We start from the raw sequence: 18,040 nt of genomic DNA on the forward strand, positions 1-18,040 counted from the left end.
TAGGCGCCTGCGTAAAAGGTGGAATGTGAAGAGTTCATGGGGAAGCCTAAAAGCTCCTACTGTGGCCTTACACGACGTCGTGTACCACGAGCAGGGGCTTGGGGGTCAAATGTACGCCCTGATTTTCCCACGGGCTGATTAGCAAGCTGAGGTACGGCCTAATCATGATTACCAGGCAGACATCCCCGAGACCGGAGCTGCCATCGTAAGGTCCTACCTCCTTATCTCGGGGTAACCTAAGGGTTCGCCAAGATTGCCTAAGGATTGAGTCTGGACTCGGAAGGCCGCAAGTCGAGTGAAGATCCAGCTCGTGATACGAGTTGGAGTTGGAGGCTGTGATCCCTTATAAAGTCAACCACGCAAGGTAAACGTGCATATATCAGACATCACGTGTTTGATATATCCCTGACTTCTTGGACACGCAGCAGGAACGTGCGTATTCAGGCACCCACAACTGGGTTGGGCCGTGCGGCCCATTATCTCCTTACCTATTGATTTGACCCCACTTATGTGTCAGGTTTAGGAATTAATCATGGATGTCACAGAGTTGACATGATAGGTAAGAAGGCCACGGGATGACCTTCTTACCAACTCCCAAGTGCCTTCTCCTATAAATATGGAGACCTTGGGAGTTAATGGAGGTTGGATTCTTGATTGTAAAGAACATCCTGTAATCAAATATCCAGTATATAGCAATAATACTAACTAGTGGAGTAGAAGGATTTTAACCTTTGAACCACTTAAAAAACGTGTTTTCAGTCACCATTTCGTTTCCTAAGATCATATATATGTTTCGGTTCAACCTAAGCACTAATCCATTTCTCTTCTTTTCTTAATTATCTGTTGGCGAAGAACTGCGTCAATAATGTGAATATCCAAATGTGTAACATATTTGGGGTTACAAAAACAGTTACAAATTTGTAACTCCTAAATATTACCCAATAATGTGTAGATTTGATGTTACACATTTTGATTTGAATTTGTCAAAGCCATAAGTGATATAACTGTTGGAGACGTGATTTTAACCCTCAGAATGTGTTTGGAGGTTACAAAGTCAAGTGGGAAGATGATAGAATTGTTTGGAAAAATTGCACAAAAGTGTGTGCTGAAAATGGGTTGTGGCCACGGCCACTAGTGTTCCTGGCCGCGACCTGTGGAACAGAAGCTCACGGCCGCGGCCAGTGAGGCTGACAGCCAAAGCCATTTTTCCATTTCCACTTTGAACGGTTATAACAACTCATGTAACTCCCAAAACTTCTTTTTAATTCCATAAACATCCAATTAAACATTGGTAATAGCCATGGGGGTTGGTTGAATTTGAAATTCAAATGGTGGCTCAAAACTCTATAAATAGGAGCTTATTACTCACTTGCAAGACACAAATTTCTATCCACTAGAGCACTTGGCTAGAAATTCACCATGGAGGCTTGTTTATTCCAGAAAGCTATTTCATTTGTGAGAGTTCCCTTAGTGCTTGAGATAGAGGGAAATAAGCTTTTGGACAAAAGTTGTAAACCTTGTTCAAGTTGATGATCCCTAAACCCTTCACTTTGGTTGTGTGAGTGAGAATGTTTCTTTTGTTCTTGTTCTTCCTTTTCTTCTATTGTTTTTATCTTCATCTCTTCTTTGTCTATTTACATATTTAGTTGTATCTTTATGCTATAGAGTTGTATTTCCATTTTCATATTTTGTTCTTCATCTTTTAGTTTATTTGTATCTATTGTCTACGGTTGTATTCTCTATTATTCTCTTCATCTATCATTTTCTATATTTACTTGTATTTTTTGTTGTAGAGTTGTAATCTTATTTAATCAATTAATTTATTTTTTTGTATTATTTTGCTTAGAGTTGTAAGAGTTTTACATCTTTTCATTGAGGCAATTCAAATATCTCTAACATTTTAAGGTTTTGTACTCCTACTATGATTTTGTCATCTTAGTGAGAATTATATTGTCAATGAGTTTGTTATTTTTCTTTTTTTACTTTTGTATTGTCACTACTTCTTTTTTTGTTTTGTTCAAGTTTTGTTTTGTTAAGTCTTTTTTTGTATAGAGTGGATGAAAATTGGTCAACTTTAAAGGATTTAGACTACAATTGACAAGATAAGTATTTTTTTTCATCTCATTGAATTATAGAGATGTAATTTTCCATTTTAGTTTATTTAGTTTATGATTTTTTTTTATTTGATGATAATAATTGTCTTTTTTTATTAGAAAATTATCATCCCGATTATTGTTTATGTATTTTATTTTATTTATTCATTAATATTTAGTTCAATCGATATTTTGTTTTGCTAATTATTTTTTAACAATTTATTATCTATTAAATTTCTTGTTATCACAATATATCTTTTTTTTTCTTTGGTTATTAAATTTCTTCTTATTATCTTCTTTGGTTATTAACAAATAGAGGTTTGACTTTATGTTTTTTTCTATTATGATTTTTATTTTACTAATGTTGTGTTATGTGGATGTTTTGTTTTGTAAGAATGTGTAGCTTGAATGGTAGCAATGGATTGGAGCCCAATGCTAGGTCTTCCTTTGATTTTTGTTGAATCAAATTGAGCAGCTGTGACAACATTTTCCAATCGGTCATCTTATTGCAATTACTTAGGTTTATTATTAAAGGATATTACAAATTTATTGTCTAATTTTCCAGGAGTGTCCCTAATCTATGTATGTTGTGCATGGATTGGCCGTGCATGCTCTTAGGAATAGACGGTGAATTTGTTTGGCTAGAAAATTTCATTTCTTTTCTTCAAGTTATTTAGCCCTCTAGACTGTATCACATTATAAAATTTTCAATGAATATATTTCATTGTGACCAAAAACACATGTAATGTTCTTAAACAAAAACAATGCTAGCAATAATCTCTATTATATACATATATCTTTTACAATTTGCCAGCCCATGTGAACATCACTCAAATCCACGTGTCAAATAATGAGACACGAGATTTGTCAAATGTATTGCTACGGGGCAATGCTATGTAGCCAAGCATTTGTGGTGTGTAGCCACACCTTAGTACAATTAAGAACAATTAGTCAATTTCTCCTCTTTCTTTTGTTAGTAGTATGCTTTTGCCTTGTCACTTTTGATATTATCTTCAAATGCCATTTAAATGACAAAGTTAGTTTTCTTTTACCCCAAACTAATTTTTAATATAAATTTATCTCCAAAATTTGTGTCTAAAACAAAATATCACATAGATGATAACAATATTTTAGTTTTACCCTAAAATGTTATTTTTATTATAAATTTGACCATACAATTAATTTTTTTATTCAATTATTATGTAAGTTAAAACAAAAAAAAAATTATTCATCTTTTACCTATTATTTATAGAAGTTAATTGGGATTTTTTTTGTTGGATTATATTATTGATTAAATAGTTAGAAAAAGTTTAAGAAAGACAATTTTTTTTATAATGTTATTAGTAGTGTATCTATTAGCTACAAGTAAAAAAAGTTGTGAAAATATTGATTCAGAAAAAACTAAAAAAAATTCTACTTGTATAATTTTGTTATGGTTTTTATTTATTTATTATTAAAATTAAATGTGAGTTTGTTAAAATATTTATTTTTTTCAAAATAAATGTATACATTAATTATGAGTAAATATAAAAATAAGAACTGAAAAAAAAAAGTGGATTTATAAATTTTTTATATTATTTATTAATTTAATTTTCTAAGATAAATTATTTATATTTATGGCTGATAAAATTATAATTAATTTAATGTGTTTTATGCTTTGAATAACTTTTACTCAGTAACATAAGTTAATAGATATTCCCTTAACTAATTTTATATATTTTTCTAATAGCATGTGTTAGAAGTGAAAAAAAAAATGATCTTAATATTTAAAAAAACTAAAAAATTAAATTAATAAGAAAAGTCAAATATAAGAGTAAAAATGAGACAATTTTATCAATTTGGGTAATAAAAGACAATAGATAAAAGTTTTTTAGTAAATTCCTATTAAAAGAACTAGTTAAGGGGTAAAAGAATACTAATTTTACCATTTGGGGCATTTGAAGACAATGTCAAAATTAAGGGGACAAAAACATACTACTCAAAAGTGAGGGGGTAAATTAACTAATTGTTCTACAATTAAATTCTCATGTAACCCTACACATAAATTAGTTGAAGTGTCCAGCACATGTAGTAGCATTTTTCATAATTCAATCATGCGTCATTAAATTTAAAAGAGTCAATCCCAAAACAGAATCAGGTCTTGCTTTAAAACCCTTCCACAAGTTTTATAGAAAAATAAAATAAAATGAAAATTGGTATAAATTTGTTGACTATCAGAATATGATATTATGCATATGAAAAGTTGCTTGATGAAAGTTTATTATACATAAAGCATTATTATACAAAAACCTGGCTGTTAGAAAGGAGAGGGGTCAACAAAAAGGCTTTTCTCATTAGTATTTAATCAAGCCTAAGTTCTTCAGCCACGGCAGAACCTCTTCCAGCCCTTCTTTCAAGCTTCTGGGGTTGTAATCCAACTCTACTTTGGCTTTCTCACAGGAATATGCCCACTGATGCCTTAAAACATGAACCGTCTGGCTCCAACATTGACAAAAAAATAATAATAAGAAACAATAAAGCATGTTAATGGCCTTTTCTAGTTAGAGCAAGTAGTGCACAAAATTAAAATGCCCAGCACCATGAAATACCAGAGGGGGATTACAGAAAGAAGAATGCATACCGGGGGACTGATTAACGGTAGAGTTCCCACTATCCGAGAGAAAAGAACTGATACCCACCCATAGGCCTCAATCAACCACAGGGGAATGTTAAATTTAGGCCTCGATGTTGCAGTGAGGATAGAAGCTATATCAAAAACATGCTTGAATGATGCATTTTCACCTGTTAGTAGATATCTCTCACCAAGCCGACCTTTGTTCATGGCTGCAATATGCCCCTTGACTACATCATCTATATGGGAAAAGGAATACTTATCAAATCCACCGCCTATATAACCAGGTAGCCGCCCATTAAAACGTTCGATTATCTGTCACAAAAATATTTCCATTAATCTACTAATAAGGTTAGAGTAAAACATTTTCTCAGAGAAAAACAATTTCTGGGAGATATTCAAGTTCATCCCAAAGATAATACATCTCCCTAGGCAAGCGTTTGAAAACATGGACACTCATAGCTAATGACTATCACTTGTTAAAGTCCCTTAAACATATTGCTGGGGGTTGGAAAATTTAGAAAGGGCTACTAACGAGTCTTCCTCATTTAAAAGTATAGACAATATCAACTCCAACTATATCAACCTACATTCTATGAGCAAATCCGAGCGATACAAGAGAACATCATTTCTCACCATAAGAGTCATCTAAACCAAGTCCCCAAAATCAATCATATAGCCTTGTTTCGTTGCAGTATGGTGAATTTCATGACATTGTTCCACAACCATAGAATTGGGGTACTAACTCAGTAAATCTCTAACTTAATCAGATTCCCAATTCTTCAAGTGCAAATTCGCTTGATCAATTTACACAAAAACAAAACAAAGAAGAAGACAGATTAATACCAGGCGAGCCACGATATTCCCCGCTGTCACCTTTCCGGGACCATAGAGAACTCCGGGATAAACAACTACGACTGGAAACCCCTCCGAGGCAGCTCGTAACGCAATCTTATCAGCTGCAACTTTGGATTTCTCATACTCAGTGCAGAAAAACTTTTCTTGATGGACCTGTCATCGTCACAGTCCTTGATCTGAGAAAACATAAAGCAAAGAAGAAAACAAAGCTATATATATGTGTGTGTGACTGAAGTACTGTACTTGAGTCTCGTCGGCGACATAGCCATCGGTTGGTCCCAGAGCGAAAAACGACGACGTATATACAACCTTCTCCACCGTCTTCGTCTCTCTAACCGCTCGCAACACGTTCTCTAATCCACCTATATTGACCTAAATCAATGTAAGATAAATTTCAAAATTTTCTTTCTCGCCGGCCAAACAGAAGTAAATTATATCTTCTCGGGAATTAGAAAAAGGAAATGTTCTCACCGAGAAGAACTTAGAAGGATCGGGGAGCCAGGGCTCGACCATGGCGGCGGCGTGGAAGACGACGTGGCAGCCAGAGAAGGCTGGTAGGAGCGAAGAGTAATCGGTGATATCACCATAGGCGATCTCTAAGTCGGCATCCGTGCGCGGAGGCAGGAAGGAAAGGTCGCTGGTCGGCCGTACCAAGGCCCGAACGGAGTGACCCTCACGCAGTAGCGCGTGGCACAACCGGCCTCCTAGATAACCTGACGCGCCGGTGACCACTATTTTCATACTCTTGTGATGTTGTTAATCTTATTGCTACAAAGTTGGAGGTTTTGGGTTAAGACACTATTTTTTTATGGCTTCCTCTCGTGTGATCTTCCTTTGACTTCAAAAGATTATATCCAATAGGTGTAGAAAATAAATAAATAATTCCAATATGTAGAAAATAAAGATAGATTTCATAGATGAAACTAAAAACACAAATCAGTAAGATTAATTATCAAATAGTTTGAAAACGAAAAGTATGAAAGCATAAATCAACATAAGTATATCTATTGGTTCAGAACAAAATCAATGTGATCTTGAACCTAATTCAGTTTTAGGAACTACTATCTCTTCTTTATTTAATCAACGAAATGAGTACAAATCTTTTATCGAGCTTCTTGGAACAATCTTGGAGCTAACACTCTAAACACTCAATCTCATAGGAGTTTTCCTCTCAATCTCTGAGCAAACATCTTCCCAACAGTTGTGTTTCTCAATACAGTTCCCCAAACCCAGCTCTCTCAATACTCAATCTTGATTTCCACACTTGAGCTCTCTCTTCTCATTTGGTGTTTCTCTTGTTTCATCTTTATTTCTCTCTATTATAACAAGTGGATTCAAGATGTCCTTTTTATAGACCAATGGCTGAAATAACACTTAAGTTAATGGGGTTGTTATGACAGTTGAGAACCAAACAACCCATTAACATAATTAGTTGGGATTTGGAGAAACTACTCCCACAAATTCCACCTAGATTCTTCAAATCACAACCAAAGTGTAGTAATAGAATTCCACTAGTAGAGATAGTGATCCTAGAGTTCCTGCATTAGTTACCAAGGTTGAGCAAGTTTAAGCAATTAATGCTTAAACTTGTTCACAGGTAGCACCTTAGTTCCCATATCAGTGAGATTATCCTCAGTACCAATCTTGTCCAATGATATCACCTCTTCCTCTATCTTTTCTCTTATCCAAAACAAACGAATGTCAATGTGTTTGCTCTTTTTGTGGTATACTAGATTTTTACAGAGGTGAATTGAAGATTGACTATCTGAGTATATCTTAGCTTTACCTTTCATCATCTTTAGCTCTTCCAGCATTTCTTGTAACCATATTGCCTCTTTGAATGCTTCGGTGGTGGCCATGAACTCGGCTTCAGTTGCTGATAGTGACACCACTGACTATAGTTAGGACTTCCAGCATATGCAATCTCCATTTGTTGTGAATACATATGAAGTAATTGACCTCCTTGTATCCTTGCTTGCTGCATAGCATATGCAATCTCCATTTGTTGTGAATACATATGAAGTAATTGACCTCCTTGTATCCTTACTTGCTGCATAGTCTGCATCTACAAAACCTTCAAGTGTAACTTTTTGATCCATCTGCTTGTATCTCAGTCCCGTCTCAGTAGTTCCCTTTAGATATCTAAGCAGCCACTTAAGAGCATTCCAATGCTCTAATCCGAGGTTGGACATAAATCTGCTAAGAATGCTTAAAGCATGTGCTATGTCTGGTCTAGTGTTGACCATGATGTACATTAACACACCCTAGTGCCATAGCATAAGGGACTTTTGCCATTTCCTATGTCTCATTGGTTGTCTTTGGACTTTGATCTTTTGAAAGTACAAACTGTCCTCCTAGAGGTACTGAAGCACTCTTTGAATCCTGCATGTTGAATCTCTGAAGTACCCTCTGAATATAACTTGCTTGTTTAAGATTCAGAATCCCATCTTTTCTGTATCTTGTCACTTCTATCCCAAGTATCTTTTGGACTTGACCAAACTTCTTCATTTCAAATTCATCTTTTAGCTTGTCTTTGATGTCTTTTATCACTGTCTTGTCCTTCCCCATAATGAGCATATAATCTACATATAGTAAGAGAAAAATTGATGTAGATTGCTCAAGATTGTTGTAGTATAGGCAATGATCAAACTTTGATCTAACAAATCGAATGTCTTGAACATAGGTATCGAATCTCTTATTCCATTGTCATGGTGACTGTTTGAGTCCATACAATGACCTTCTAAGCTTGCACACCATCTCTTTGTTGCTTGGTTCAATCTGAAAACCAGGTGGTTGATGCATATATATGTCCTCCTCTATAAAACCATTTAAGAAGGCAGTCTTGACATCAAGCTTCTCTACTTCTAAATTTTATTGTGCTGCAATAGATAGCATCAATCTTAAAGTCTTATACTTTAATACAAGTGAGAACACTTCATTGTAATCGATTCCTTCCACTTGTGTAAACCCCTTTGCCACAAGTCTTGCTTTGAACCTCAAAGGCTCATCTTTACTCAGACCTTCCTTCACCTTGAAAATCCATTTACATTAAATCACTTTCTAACCTTTTGGTTTTGCAACTAAATCCCATGTTTTGTTTTTGTTCAATGAATCCATTTGTTCCTTCATTTCTTGCTTCATTCAGCCTTGTTTTTCCCTGGAAGAGTTTCTTCAACACTGTTGGGTTCTGGTATGTCTGCTTGATGCACTGCTGCAAGTGCATAAGCCACCAAGTTCGCTTCAGCATATCTTGTTGGAGGTTGTATAATCCTTCTCTCTCGATCTCTTGCCAGTTGATACCCAGACAGATCTGGTTTTTTTTTTTGTTGATCTAGCTCAGTTTCAGATTCACTTTGGTCATTCATATCAGCAGTAGCTTAAGTATTTCCTTCAAAGTCTCTCAGCTTAACTTCAAACTCAATCATGTTCCTTTTGCTTGTTCCACCTGCATCATTTGAAACACTATCAATCTCGGCTTTCAAGTGAGGAAAATCATGCTCATTAAAGATAACATTTCTTGACATTATAATTCTAGGCTTACCATTTTGATTAACACAAAGTCTATACCCTTTAGTTCCTATAGGGTAACCAAGAAAAATTCCCTTGACAAATCTAGTGCTTAGTTTATCATTAGACCGGTGTGCATATGCTGCACAACCAAAAAATCTCAAATGTTTCAAGCTTGGGGCTTTTCCATACCACATTTTATATGGAGTTTTCAAATTTATAAATATGTTAGGACTCCTGTTTATTAAATAGCATGCAGTAGCAAGTGTTTCTTCCCAATAAGATTTACACAACCTTGAACTTACTAGCAAACACCTAACCGTATTCATTAGAGTACGATTCATCCTCGCAACAACTCCATTCTGTTCTGGAGTAGTAACTACTGTCCTATGTCTAGTGATACCATACTCACTACACAACATGTCAAACTCATGGTTTATAAACTCTAAGCCATTATCGGTTCTAAAAGTCTTAATTCTAGAGTTTGTTTGATTTTCCATACTTTAAATTGTTCTAGACATTCATCTTTAGTCCTAAGTAAATACACCCAAACACATCTAGAGTAAGCATCTACTATGGATAGAAAGTAATGCTTACCTGAGTGTGTTGGTATTTTGCTAGGCCCCCATAAATTTGAGTGAATGTACTCCAATACTCCTTTGGTATTGTGCTTTGCTGCAATGAATTTAATTTTATGCTGCTTTCCAAATACACATGCTTCACAGAAAAAGGTAATGTACAGGTCTTCAACTTGTCTATGCTCCCTTGTTTGTGTCTCAGTCCTTGCTCACTGATATGTCCCATCCGTTGGTGCCGCAGATGCATCTCACTTTCCTGAGTCTTAACAACAGATGCTTCAACAATGACTACAGTTTCTCCTTCTAGTTCATACAGTCCATTAACTTTCTTTCCTTTCATCATTATTAGTGAGCCACTAGTGATTTTCAAGATGTCACTTGTAGACTTGTAGATGTATCCTTCATCTTCCAAAGATCTGAAGTTTCTCCTCAATTCTGGTATATATCTCACATTTGTCAATACCTTGGCCTCACCATTAAATTGTTTAACAGCTACCTTGCCAATGCCATAGACCCTGCAAGAAACATCATTACCCATTAGTACTTTACCACCATTAATTTCTTTATAATTAAACAATGATAATTGATTGGGACACATATGAAATGTGCATCCCGAATCAAGAATCCACTCCCTTATCATGGTGGTTTCTGAGATGGAGAAAAGCCCTCCTTCTGAGACACATTCATCTTCTTCTTCTGCTATAGCAACTGAATCATTTCTTTGATTCCTTTGATCATGAATTGACTTGGAACAATTTTAAAAGTAGTTGTCATGTTGAGGTCAATGATAATGGTGTGTTCTTGTGAATGAAAAAAATTGACCAAGGAAAAAATCTTTGGTTCCTAGTTAGACAACATGGCTAAAGGTCGGGTATTCATGCTATTTGGCTTGGACATGTGGGTCTTGGGAATATGGAATAATTTCCCTTAGAGCTTTCCTCGATGGAAGTACGGAAATTATAGGTAAACATTTCCCTAGGCTAATGGCCTCGCGCCATCAGGGAGATTCGCGCCACAGATGGGCCTCATTCCTAGAAGGGTGTCTCGCACCATGCCACACCTAGCCTCGCGCAACGAGACACCACAGGCCTCGTCCAGCCTCGCACAATGAGGTTCTCCTTACCTCGGCCAGCCTCGCACAGCGAGGTGCTCCTTGCCTCGGCCAGCCTCAGCCAGCCTCGCACAGTGAGGCACTCTAGGCCTCGCCCAGCCTTGTACAACAAAGCGCTCCTTGCCTCGGCCAGCCTCGCACAGCGACCCACTCCATGCCACGAGGAGCCTCGCGCACCCGAGAGTCTCGCACCCTCGTACCCTCGCAAGAGCCTCGCACCCACGCATGCCTCGCCGCGCACCCGAGGGTCTTGCACCCTCGTACCCTCGCATGCCTCACCAAGCACCTAAGGGTCTCGCACCCTCACACCAAGGCATGCCACGCAACACACCCGAGGGCCTCGCACCTCGTACCCTCGCATGCCTCGCCATGCACTCAAGGATCTCGCACCCTCGCACCCTGTCATGCCTCTCCATGCACTTGAGGGTCTGGCACTACGTTGGGCCTCGCACCCTCACATGCCTCGCATTCATAACCATTAGGTACAAAGCACCTATACGTGTACGGGTGCAGGACGTACGACCATGAGGATGACAGAAGCATGACCATGACATCTGTCTAACACAAGTAGTGGAGGTACGAATTTGTACAAAAAGTGGAAGCACTACATGCATACCTCTTACTAGGTACCAGGCCGACACCATGACCTTCTGCCCCACTACAACCTGTGTCACTACCCTGACAATGTACCTATGTACAATCTTGTCCCCAGGGACCACAATGTATGAGGAGCCATTAGATCTTCAATATAAATAGATCATCACCCCTCCCGAAAAGGGGTTGAAAGTTTGATTGTAGGCTAAGGTTGTTAAGCAATATACAATTTCGACTCCATTGTAGTTCTGCATATCTACTCTTTCAAGTTTTCTCCATCTTCTTCTAAGATACCTTTGGCAATACAGTCTTAGTTTTCTACCTTATATCGTTGACAAGATTTCACCGTCAACAGTTTGGCGCCGTTTGTGGGAAGAACAAGCATTAAGCCAACATTCTTTCATCACTTCCAGAAAAGAAAGATGCCAAGGCGTTCACAACGCTTGTGGCAGCTACAAGACATTGAGGTTCACCTGAACGGAGAACGAATGAGGGCTACCATGAAAGACCCTCCTTTGCCTAGGCATGGAGATATGTCGAAGGAATGTCATCCCCTAGGGGAGGAGAAGAAAGCATCTTCCCCGGCTATCCAGCTCGACGGAGGTTACTCAAAGCTGCCAGTGTACCCACATCCCCGGTCCCCAGTGGCACCATGCTCAGGCTAGCAAGACCCGGGACACTCGACGCACAGGCCAGGCAAGAGTCCCCGAGTACACTCGGTAAGTTCCGGCTCAAGGACTCGCTTCTACAAGGATGATATTTGTGAGTTGCATAAAAAGACTCGAGAGATAGAAACCACGATAGAGAACATGCAGGAGGTCTTAAACGACCTCCTGCAAGGAAAGTCAAGCATACCCCTTCCTAAGCGTAAAGAGAAGGAGGATGAAAAAGGGGAAAATACTGTCCCCGCAGACGATGGGAGAACCCGACTCTCCAGCAGTAAAACTCCCCAGACAAAGTACCATGAGGGACCTAGGCCGAAGAAATGCCCCGAGAGCAAAGGCGGAGGGAAGACGATGGTTGTAAGAACGAAGCAGAGGTCACCTCAAAAGAGGCGCCCCCTGGCCTAAGAGAAGAGCTCCATGGGAAGAGATCAGAAGTAAGAAACGCAACCCCCCCCCCCCCCCCCCCCCCCGCGATTCCCTCGAGGAACACAACCAAGGCAAGGGATCAGCCTGAGAACCCGCAAGACTCCTTATGCAAAAAGAGGAGGGAACGAGACATCAAAATGTAGCACCCTCAAGACAAGATTATCACTGCACCTGGGGGGCACAGAGATGATGAAGAATTTGACCATGATTCGCCCTTCACAAGGGAGATCCAAGCTGAGCAAATCCCCGCCAACCTCAGAGAGCCTCGCATGACTCCATACGAGGGTACCACGGACCCAAAGTATCATTTAGACTACTTCAATAACTTGATTGTTCCTGGCACTCTAGGCCTCGTCCAGCCTCGCACAGCGAGATACTCCAGGCCTCGCCCAGCCTCGCACAGCGAGGCGCTCCATGCCACGCGGAGCCTCGCGCACCCAAGGGTCTCGCACCCTCGTACCCTCGCCGCACACCCGAGGGTCTCGCACCCTCGTACCCTCGCAAGAGCCTTACACCCACGCATGCCTCGTCAAGCAGCCGAGGGTCTCGCACCCTCGCACCAAGGCATGCCACGCCGCGCACCCAAGGGCCTCACACCCTCATCCCTCACATGCCTCGCCATGCACTCGAGGGTCTCGCACCCTCGCACCTTGTCATGCCTCGCCATGCACTTGAGGGTCTCACACTACGTTGGGCCTCGCACCCTCGCATGCATAACCATCAGGTACAAAGCACCTGTATGTGTACGGGTGCAGGACATACGACCACGAGGATGACAAAAGCATGACCATGACATCTGTATAACACAAGTAGTGGAGGTACGAATTTCTACAGAAAATGGAAGCACTACATGCATGCCTCTGACTAGGTACCAGGCCGACAGCATGACCTTCTGCCCCAACACAACCTGTGTCACTACCCTGACAATGTACCTATGTACAATCTTGTCAAGGACCACAATGTATGAGGAGCCATTAGATCTCCAATATAAATAGATCATCATTCCTCCCAAAAAGGGGTTAAAAAATTATTTGTAGGCTAAATTTGTTAAGCAATATACAATTTCGACTCCATTGTAGTTCTGCATATCTACTCTTTCAAGTTTTCTCCATCTTCTTCTAAGATACCTTTGGCAATACAGTCTTAGTTTTCTAACCTTACATCATTGACGAGATTTCTCTGTCAACAGTTTGGCGTCGTCTGTGGGAAGAACAAGCATCAAGCCAACGTTCTTTCATCACTTCCAGAAAAGAAAGATGCCAAGGCGTTCACAACGCTTACGGCAGATACAAGACTTTGAGGTTCACCTGAACGGAGAACGAATGAGGGCTTCCATGAAAGACCCTCCTCTGCCTAGGCATGGAGATATGCCGAAGGAATGTCCTCCCCTAGGGGAGGAGAAGAAAGCAACGTCCCCGGCTTTCCAACTCGATGGAGGTTACTCAAAGCCGCCAATGTACCCACATCCCCGGTCCCCGGTGGCACCATGCTCAGGCTACCAAGACCCGGGACCCTCAACGCACAGGCCAGGCAAGAGTCCCCGAGTACACTCGGTAAGTTCCGGTTCAAGGACTCGTTTCTACAAGGATGAGATTCATGAGTTGCATAAAAAGACTCGAAGGCTAGAAACCACGATAGAGAACATGCAGGAGGTCTTAAACGACCTCCTGCAAGGAAATTCAAGCATACCCCTTCCTAAGCGTAAAGAGAAGGAGCGTGAAAAAGGGGAAAATAATGTCCCTGCAGACGATGGGAGAACCCGACTCTCCAGCAGTAAAACTCCCCAGACAAAGTACCATGAGGGACTTAGGCCGAAAAAATTCCCCCGAGAGCAAAGGCGGAGGGAAGACGATGGTCGTAAGAACGAAGCAGAGGTGACCTCAAAAGAGGCGCCCCCTGGCCTAAGAGAAGAGCTCCATGGGAAGAGATCAGAAGTAAGAAATGCACCACCCGCACCTCCCCCAAGGAACACAACCAAGGCAAGGGATCAGCCTGAGAACCCGCAAGACTCCTTATGCAAAAAGAGGAGGGAACTAGACATCAAAATGCAGCACCCTCAAGACAAGATTATCACCGCACCTGGGGGGCACAGAGATGATGAAGAATTTGACCATGATTCTCCCTTCACAAGGGAGATCCAGGCTGAGCGATTCCCCGCCAACCTCAGAGAGCCTCGCATGACTCCATACGAGGGTACCACGGACCCAAAGTATCATTTAGACTACTTCAATAACTTGATTGTTCCTGGCACTCTAGGCCTCGCCCAGCGAGGCGCTCCTTGCCTCGGCCAGCCTCGCACAGCGAGGCACTCCAGGTATAATGTCCCTAAGGTAGGGTACGTCTGCCACATACTCGTAATTCTAGGGTTTACGAGTATGTAAGGCACTTGACCAAAAGAATTAAATAAAATGATACGAAGAAATACAGAAAAATTTAAAACTTTTATATAAACTTATTAGAAGAAATTATTACACGTATGAATACTTAAGGCAGCCATATGAAAACTCTAAACCATTATTGCATTGCTACTGAGTCCGTGCTCCACAAGTTGCTCAACAGCTAAAGCCACACCTGGAAAAATGTTGGAAAATAACATAATGAGCTAACGCTCAGTAAGTAAATCTCATGCATACACATACACATGAATGTCGTGAGTTTGTAGTGCACATATACTAATATGCTGACTTATATACTTATGCATTTCATTTATTGCTCATGCACTTTCAAACTTTACTTTTATGTTCTTTCTTTTAGTTTCACATTTTTATGGGCCCAATATCACTTGTGCACACTGTTTGATTCGGCCAATGCCTGCAGGGCTTGTTACACATTGATTAGTGCTCAAAAGATGTCATTTTATCAAGTTTAAGTTCAAATTAAATTAAGTTTTGAATAATATTTTCTTGAATTTATTATGATATATTCTTTAAATGGAAAATATTAGTTTTAATTTAATTTAAAAATATTTTACATGAATTATAATGCATTTGAGCCTAATTAAAAGAAAAAAAATATAAAAAAGAAAAGAAAAGAATTAAACTTGAAAAATGAGAGCTGAAAAATGATATTATTGTAGTTAACTTCTTTTTTTGTTATTTCATTTGAAGCCCAAAGGAGGCCCACGGTTCCAGGCCCACGGTTCCAAGCCCACGGTTCCAAGCCACAGCCAAGCCGAGACAGCCGCCAGCCGAGCCACCTAGCCGAGCACAAGCCGAGCCACCGCCTGCCACCCACCTGTCAGCCGCCTGCCAGCCTCCCTGCCAGCCAACCACGCTCCGCCACGTCGCCGCCAACAACTTCACTCTAACGCCTCCTTCAGCTCCATCAATTAGCAATTCTAATGCAAGAATGTGACCTTGTTTCCCTCCAGGCCCAACGGCCCAATCCGCCCTTCAGCATTGCCTTCAAGCTCCACGGCTCCAACTCTCCCAGCCACAACACAGGCCCGTGACCCAATAACATCTTCCAACAGCCTGCCTACGTGGCACCCCCTCATTGGCTGAAAGTGGGTCAAAACCCTCTTGTGTCATCAGCCATATTTTGTGGGTATTGGGTTTGTAAAATTGCCATTTTGAGCTTTAAAGCTCATGTTTTTGTGGTATTTTAGAAAAGGAGCATTTTGACTATACACAAAAATAGCTAGGGTAATATTAATAATAAGATTTAATTTTTCAAAATCATATCTTATTATTAATATTTCAGATTTATTTTGTAAACCTCATTTTGTTGTTTAATTTCTTTTTAGTCCTTTTCTCCATCTATAAATAGGGACACTCTCTTCACATTTAGTATGTAATTTTTAGAGTAGAGAAACTATAGCAAAATTTCCACTCACTTTCTTCTCATATTTTCTTCTTAGAATTTTGTGAGAATCATGAGCATAATGCCCTAATCTTCCTAGGAAGGTTAGGGATGATTCCATATGCAAGTGATGTTATTTTGCTACTTTGATTTACTATGTTCTTAATGTAATATATTTGAGTTAATTATGTTCTTTCATCTCTATCTTTATTTTGCTATCTTTATTTACTTATGCTAATAGTATATAGGATTAGTCATGCTCTTTCTATGCGCTTCTAATTAGTAAAAGTAATATTGATACATAATTTTATGTCTAATCTTCTATTACATTATTGCCCTTGGGTATTTTGTCATTTTTAGATTTTTCATAAGATTAACATTGTGCTTTTAAAGTAAAGAACTTTATAACTCAAATGAGCTTTTGTTAGAAAAACTATGGACTTTAATGTTAGATTTTCCAAGTAAATGTTGGGATGTGAACTATTTACTTGTGTATTTTTAAATCAAGTAACCAAGTAACTAAGCAAGCATATGGATGATTCTTGAAACCTTTCCATTTCTCAAACTCTTGATTACATCTTGCATTTACCTCACCTATCTCACTTTATCATTTCATAAAAAAAAAATACAATATCAAAATCTCAAACCTCTTTCCATTTACAATTTTATTTATTTCTTGTTACTAACTTTTTGTGTTATTTTCTACTAATCTTTTGATTTAGGTTACCTCCTTGTGGATCGACCGCCCGATTATACTACAACCACCGCTTAGTGGTTGTCACATTTTGGGCGTTAAACACACATATCATATAGAATCCCATGGGTTCTCCTCCGGCTAGCCATCATCTCAGCTAGGCTCATCATAACACTCATTTCATCGTCGCCATAGCTGCCATACTTATTACACATATGGAGGAGAAAGACGGGAGCATGGCAAGCATGTCTGAATGGTCAACTCTGACCTAGCCCATACTAATGGGCAGCCACTATTAGTCTTATAGACCTTCGTCTTCTTTGCTGAACTTACTTAATTGCTTCATCAAAACAGTGGCACCCTTTTTAAACATATTATTATCACTTTGCTTAAGTCTTGTGTCATTAAAATGTTAAATTTTACATAAGACTTTTCAAGGCATTTCATAACTTTTCTCATATTCATATGCATGGTCTTATATCACATAATAATGTATCACATAACTGTACATGCCATGCATACATGCTGATGCTGAAATGCCAATGTTCATGTTCATGATTCATGTTGATGGTATTCAATCAAGGCATTGTATCACATCTCATATAACTCAAAACATCTTTAGTCATAATACATGAAGCTTTGGGTTGGTGGTGTTGTTATACCTTAACGTAGAGCTATGGCTCAGGTCTAAGGTTTCCAGCCTAAAAACTTAAACGCTTCATATATCATAACATATAACAAATCATGAACATAAAGTAATCCACATATCCATCAACATAAGAACACATACTTGCACATAATTCATATCATTCTTAACCAAGTAAGACATCTTTCACATATCACGGAATTCATCAATTACATATCACACAACACCCTTATGGTGTTCATATAACCATTCTTCACATACTTATCATATGCATCATCATCATACCATACTTAACTCATCAGATGTACACAATCAATGTAGTCATGCATCTTACACTTAAGCACAAAAGGTGAGATTTACTTACCTTAGGTCCTTAGCTTATTTTAAAATTGCTCAGCAAGAGTCAATCAATCAAATCCATACAAATCCTATTCAAGGCACATCATTTATTAAATT

General features: G+C 39.2%; 1 protein-coding gene across 1 annotated transcript; it reads right to left on the reverse strand.

Annotated features, from left to right (window-relative positions):
* Positions 1-4,269: 4,269 nt before the first annotated feature.
* On the reverse strand, positions 4,270-6,396 carry LOC133782097 (uncharacterized). Its single transcript, XM_062221287.1, has 5 exons — positions 6,034-6,396; positions 5,806-5,934; positions 5,551-5,715; positions 4,714-5,019; positions 4,270-4,567 (listed from the first exon to the last, which is right to left on the reverse strand). The coding sequence occupies exons 1-5, from the start codon at positions 6,301-6,303 to the stop codon at positions 4,427-4,429; spliced, it is 1,011 nt and encodes a 336-aa protein (XP_062077271.1). The 5' UTR covers positions 6,304-6,396; the 3' UTR covers positions 4,270-4,426.
* Positions 6,397-18,040: the final 11,644 nt, after the last annotated feature.

Source organism: Humulus lupulus, chromosome 6 (genome assembly GCF_963169125.1).
Source record: "Humulus lupulus chromosome 6, drHumLupu1.1, whole genome shotgun sequence".
NCBI lineage: Eukaryota > Viridiplantae > Streptophyta > Magnoliopsida > Rosales > Cannabaceae > Humulus > Humulus lupulus.

Coding starts and splice junctions, on each gene's coding strand:
- LOC133782097 (XM_062221287.1), bottom strand. CDS start 6,303: ATGAAAATAGTGGTCACCGGCGCGTCAGGTTATCTAGGAGGCCGGTTG. Junction 5,935..6,033: donor ATCCTTCTAAGTTCTTCTCG/GTGAGAACATTT, acceptor ACATTGATTTAG/GTCAATATAGGTGGATTAGA. Junction 5,020..5,550: donor GGAATATCGTGGCTCGCCTG/GTATTAATCTGT, acceptor TTTTTGTGACAG/ATAATCGAACGTTTTAATGG.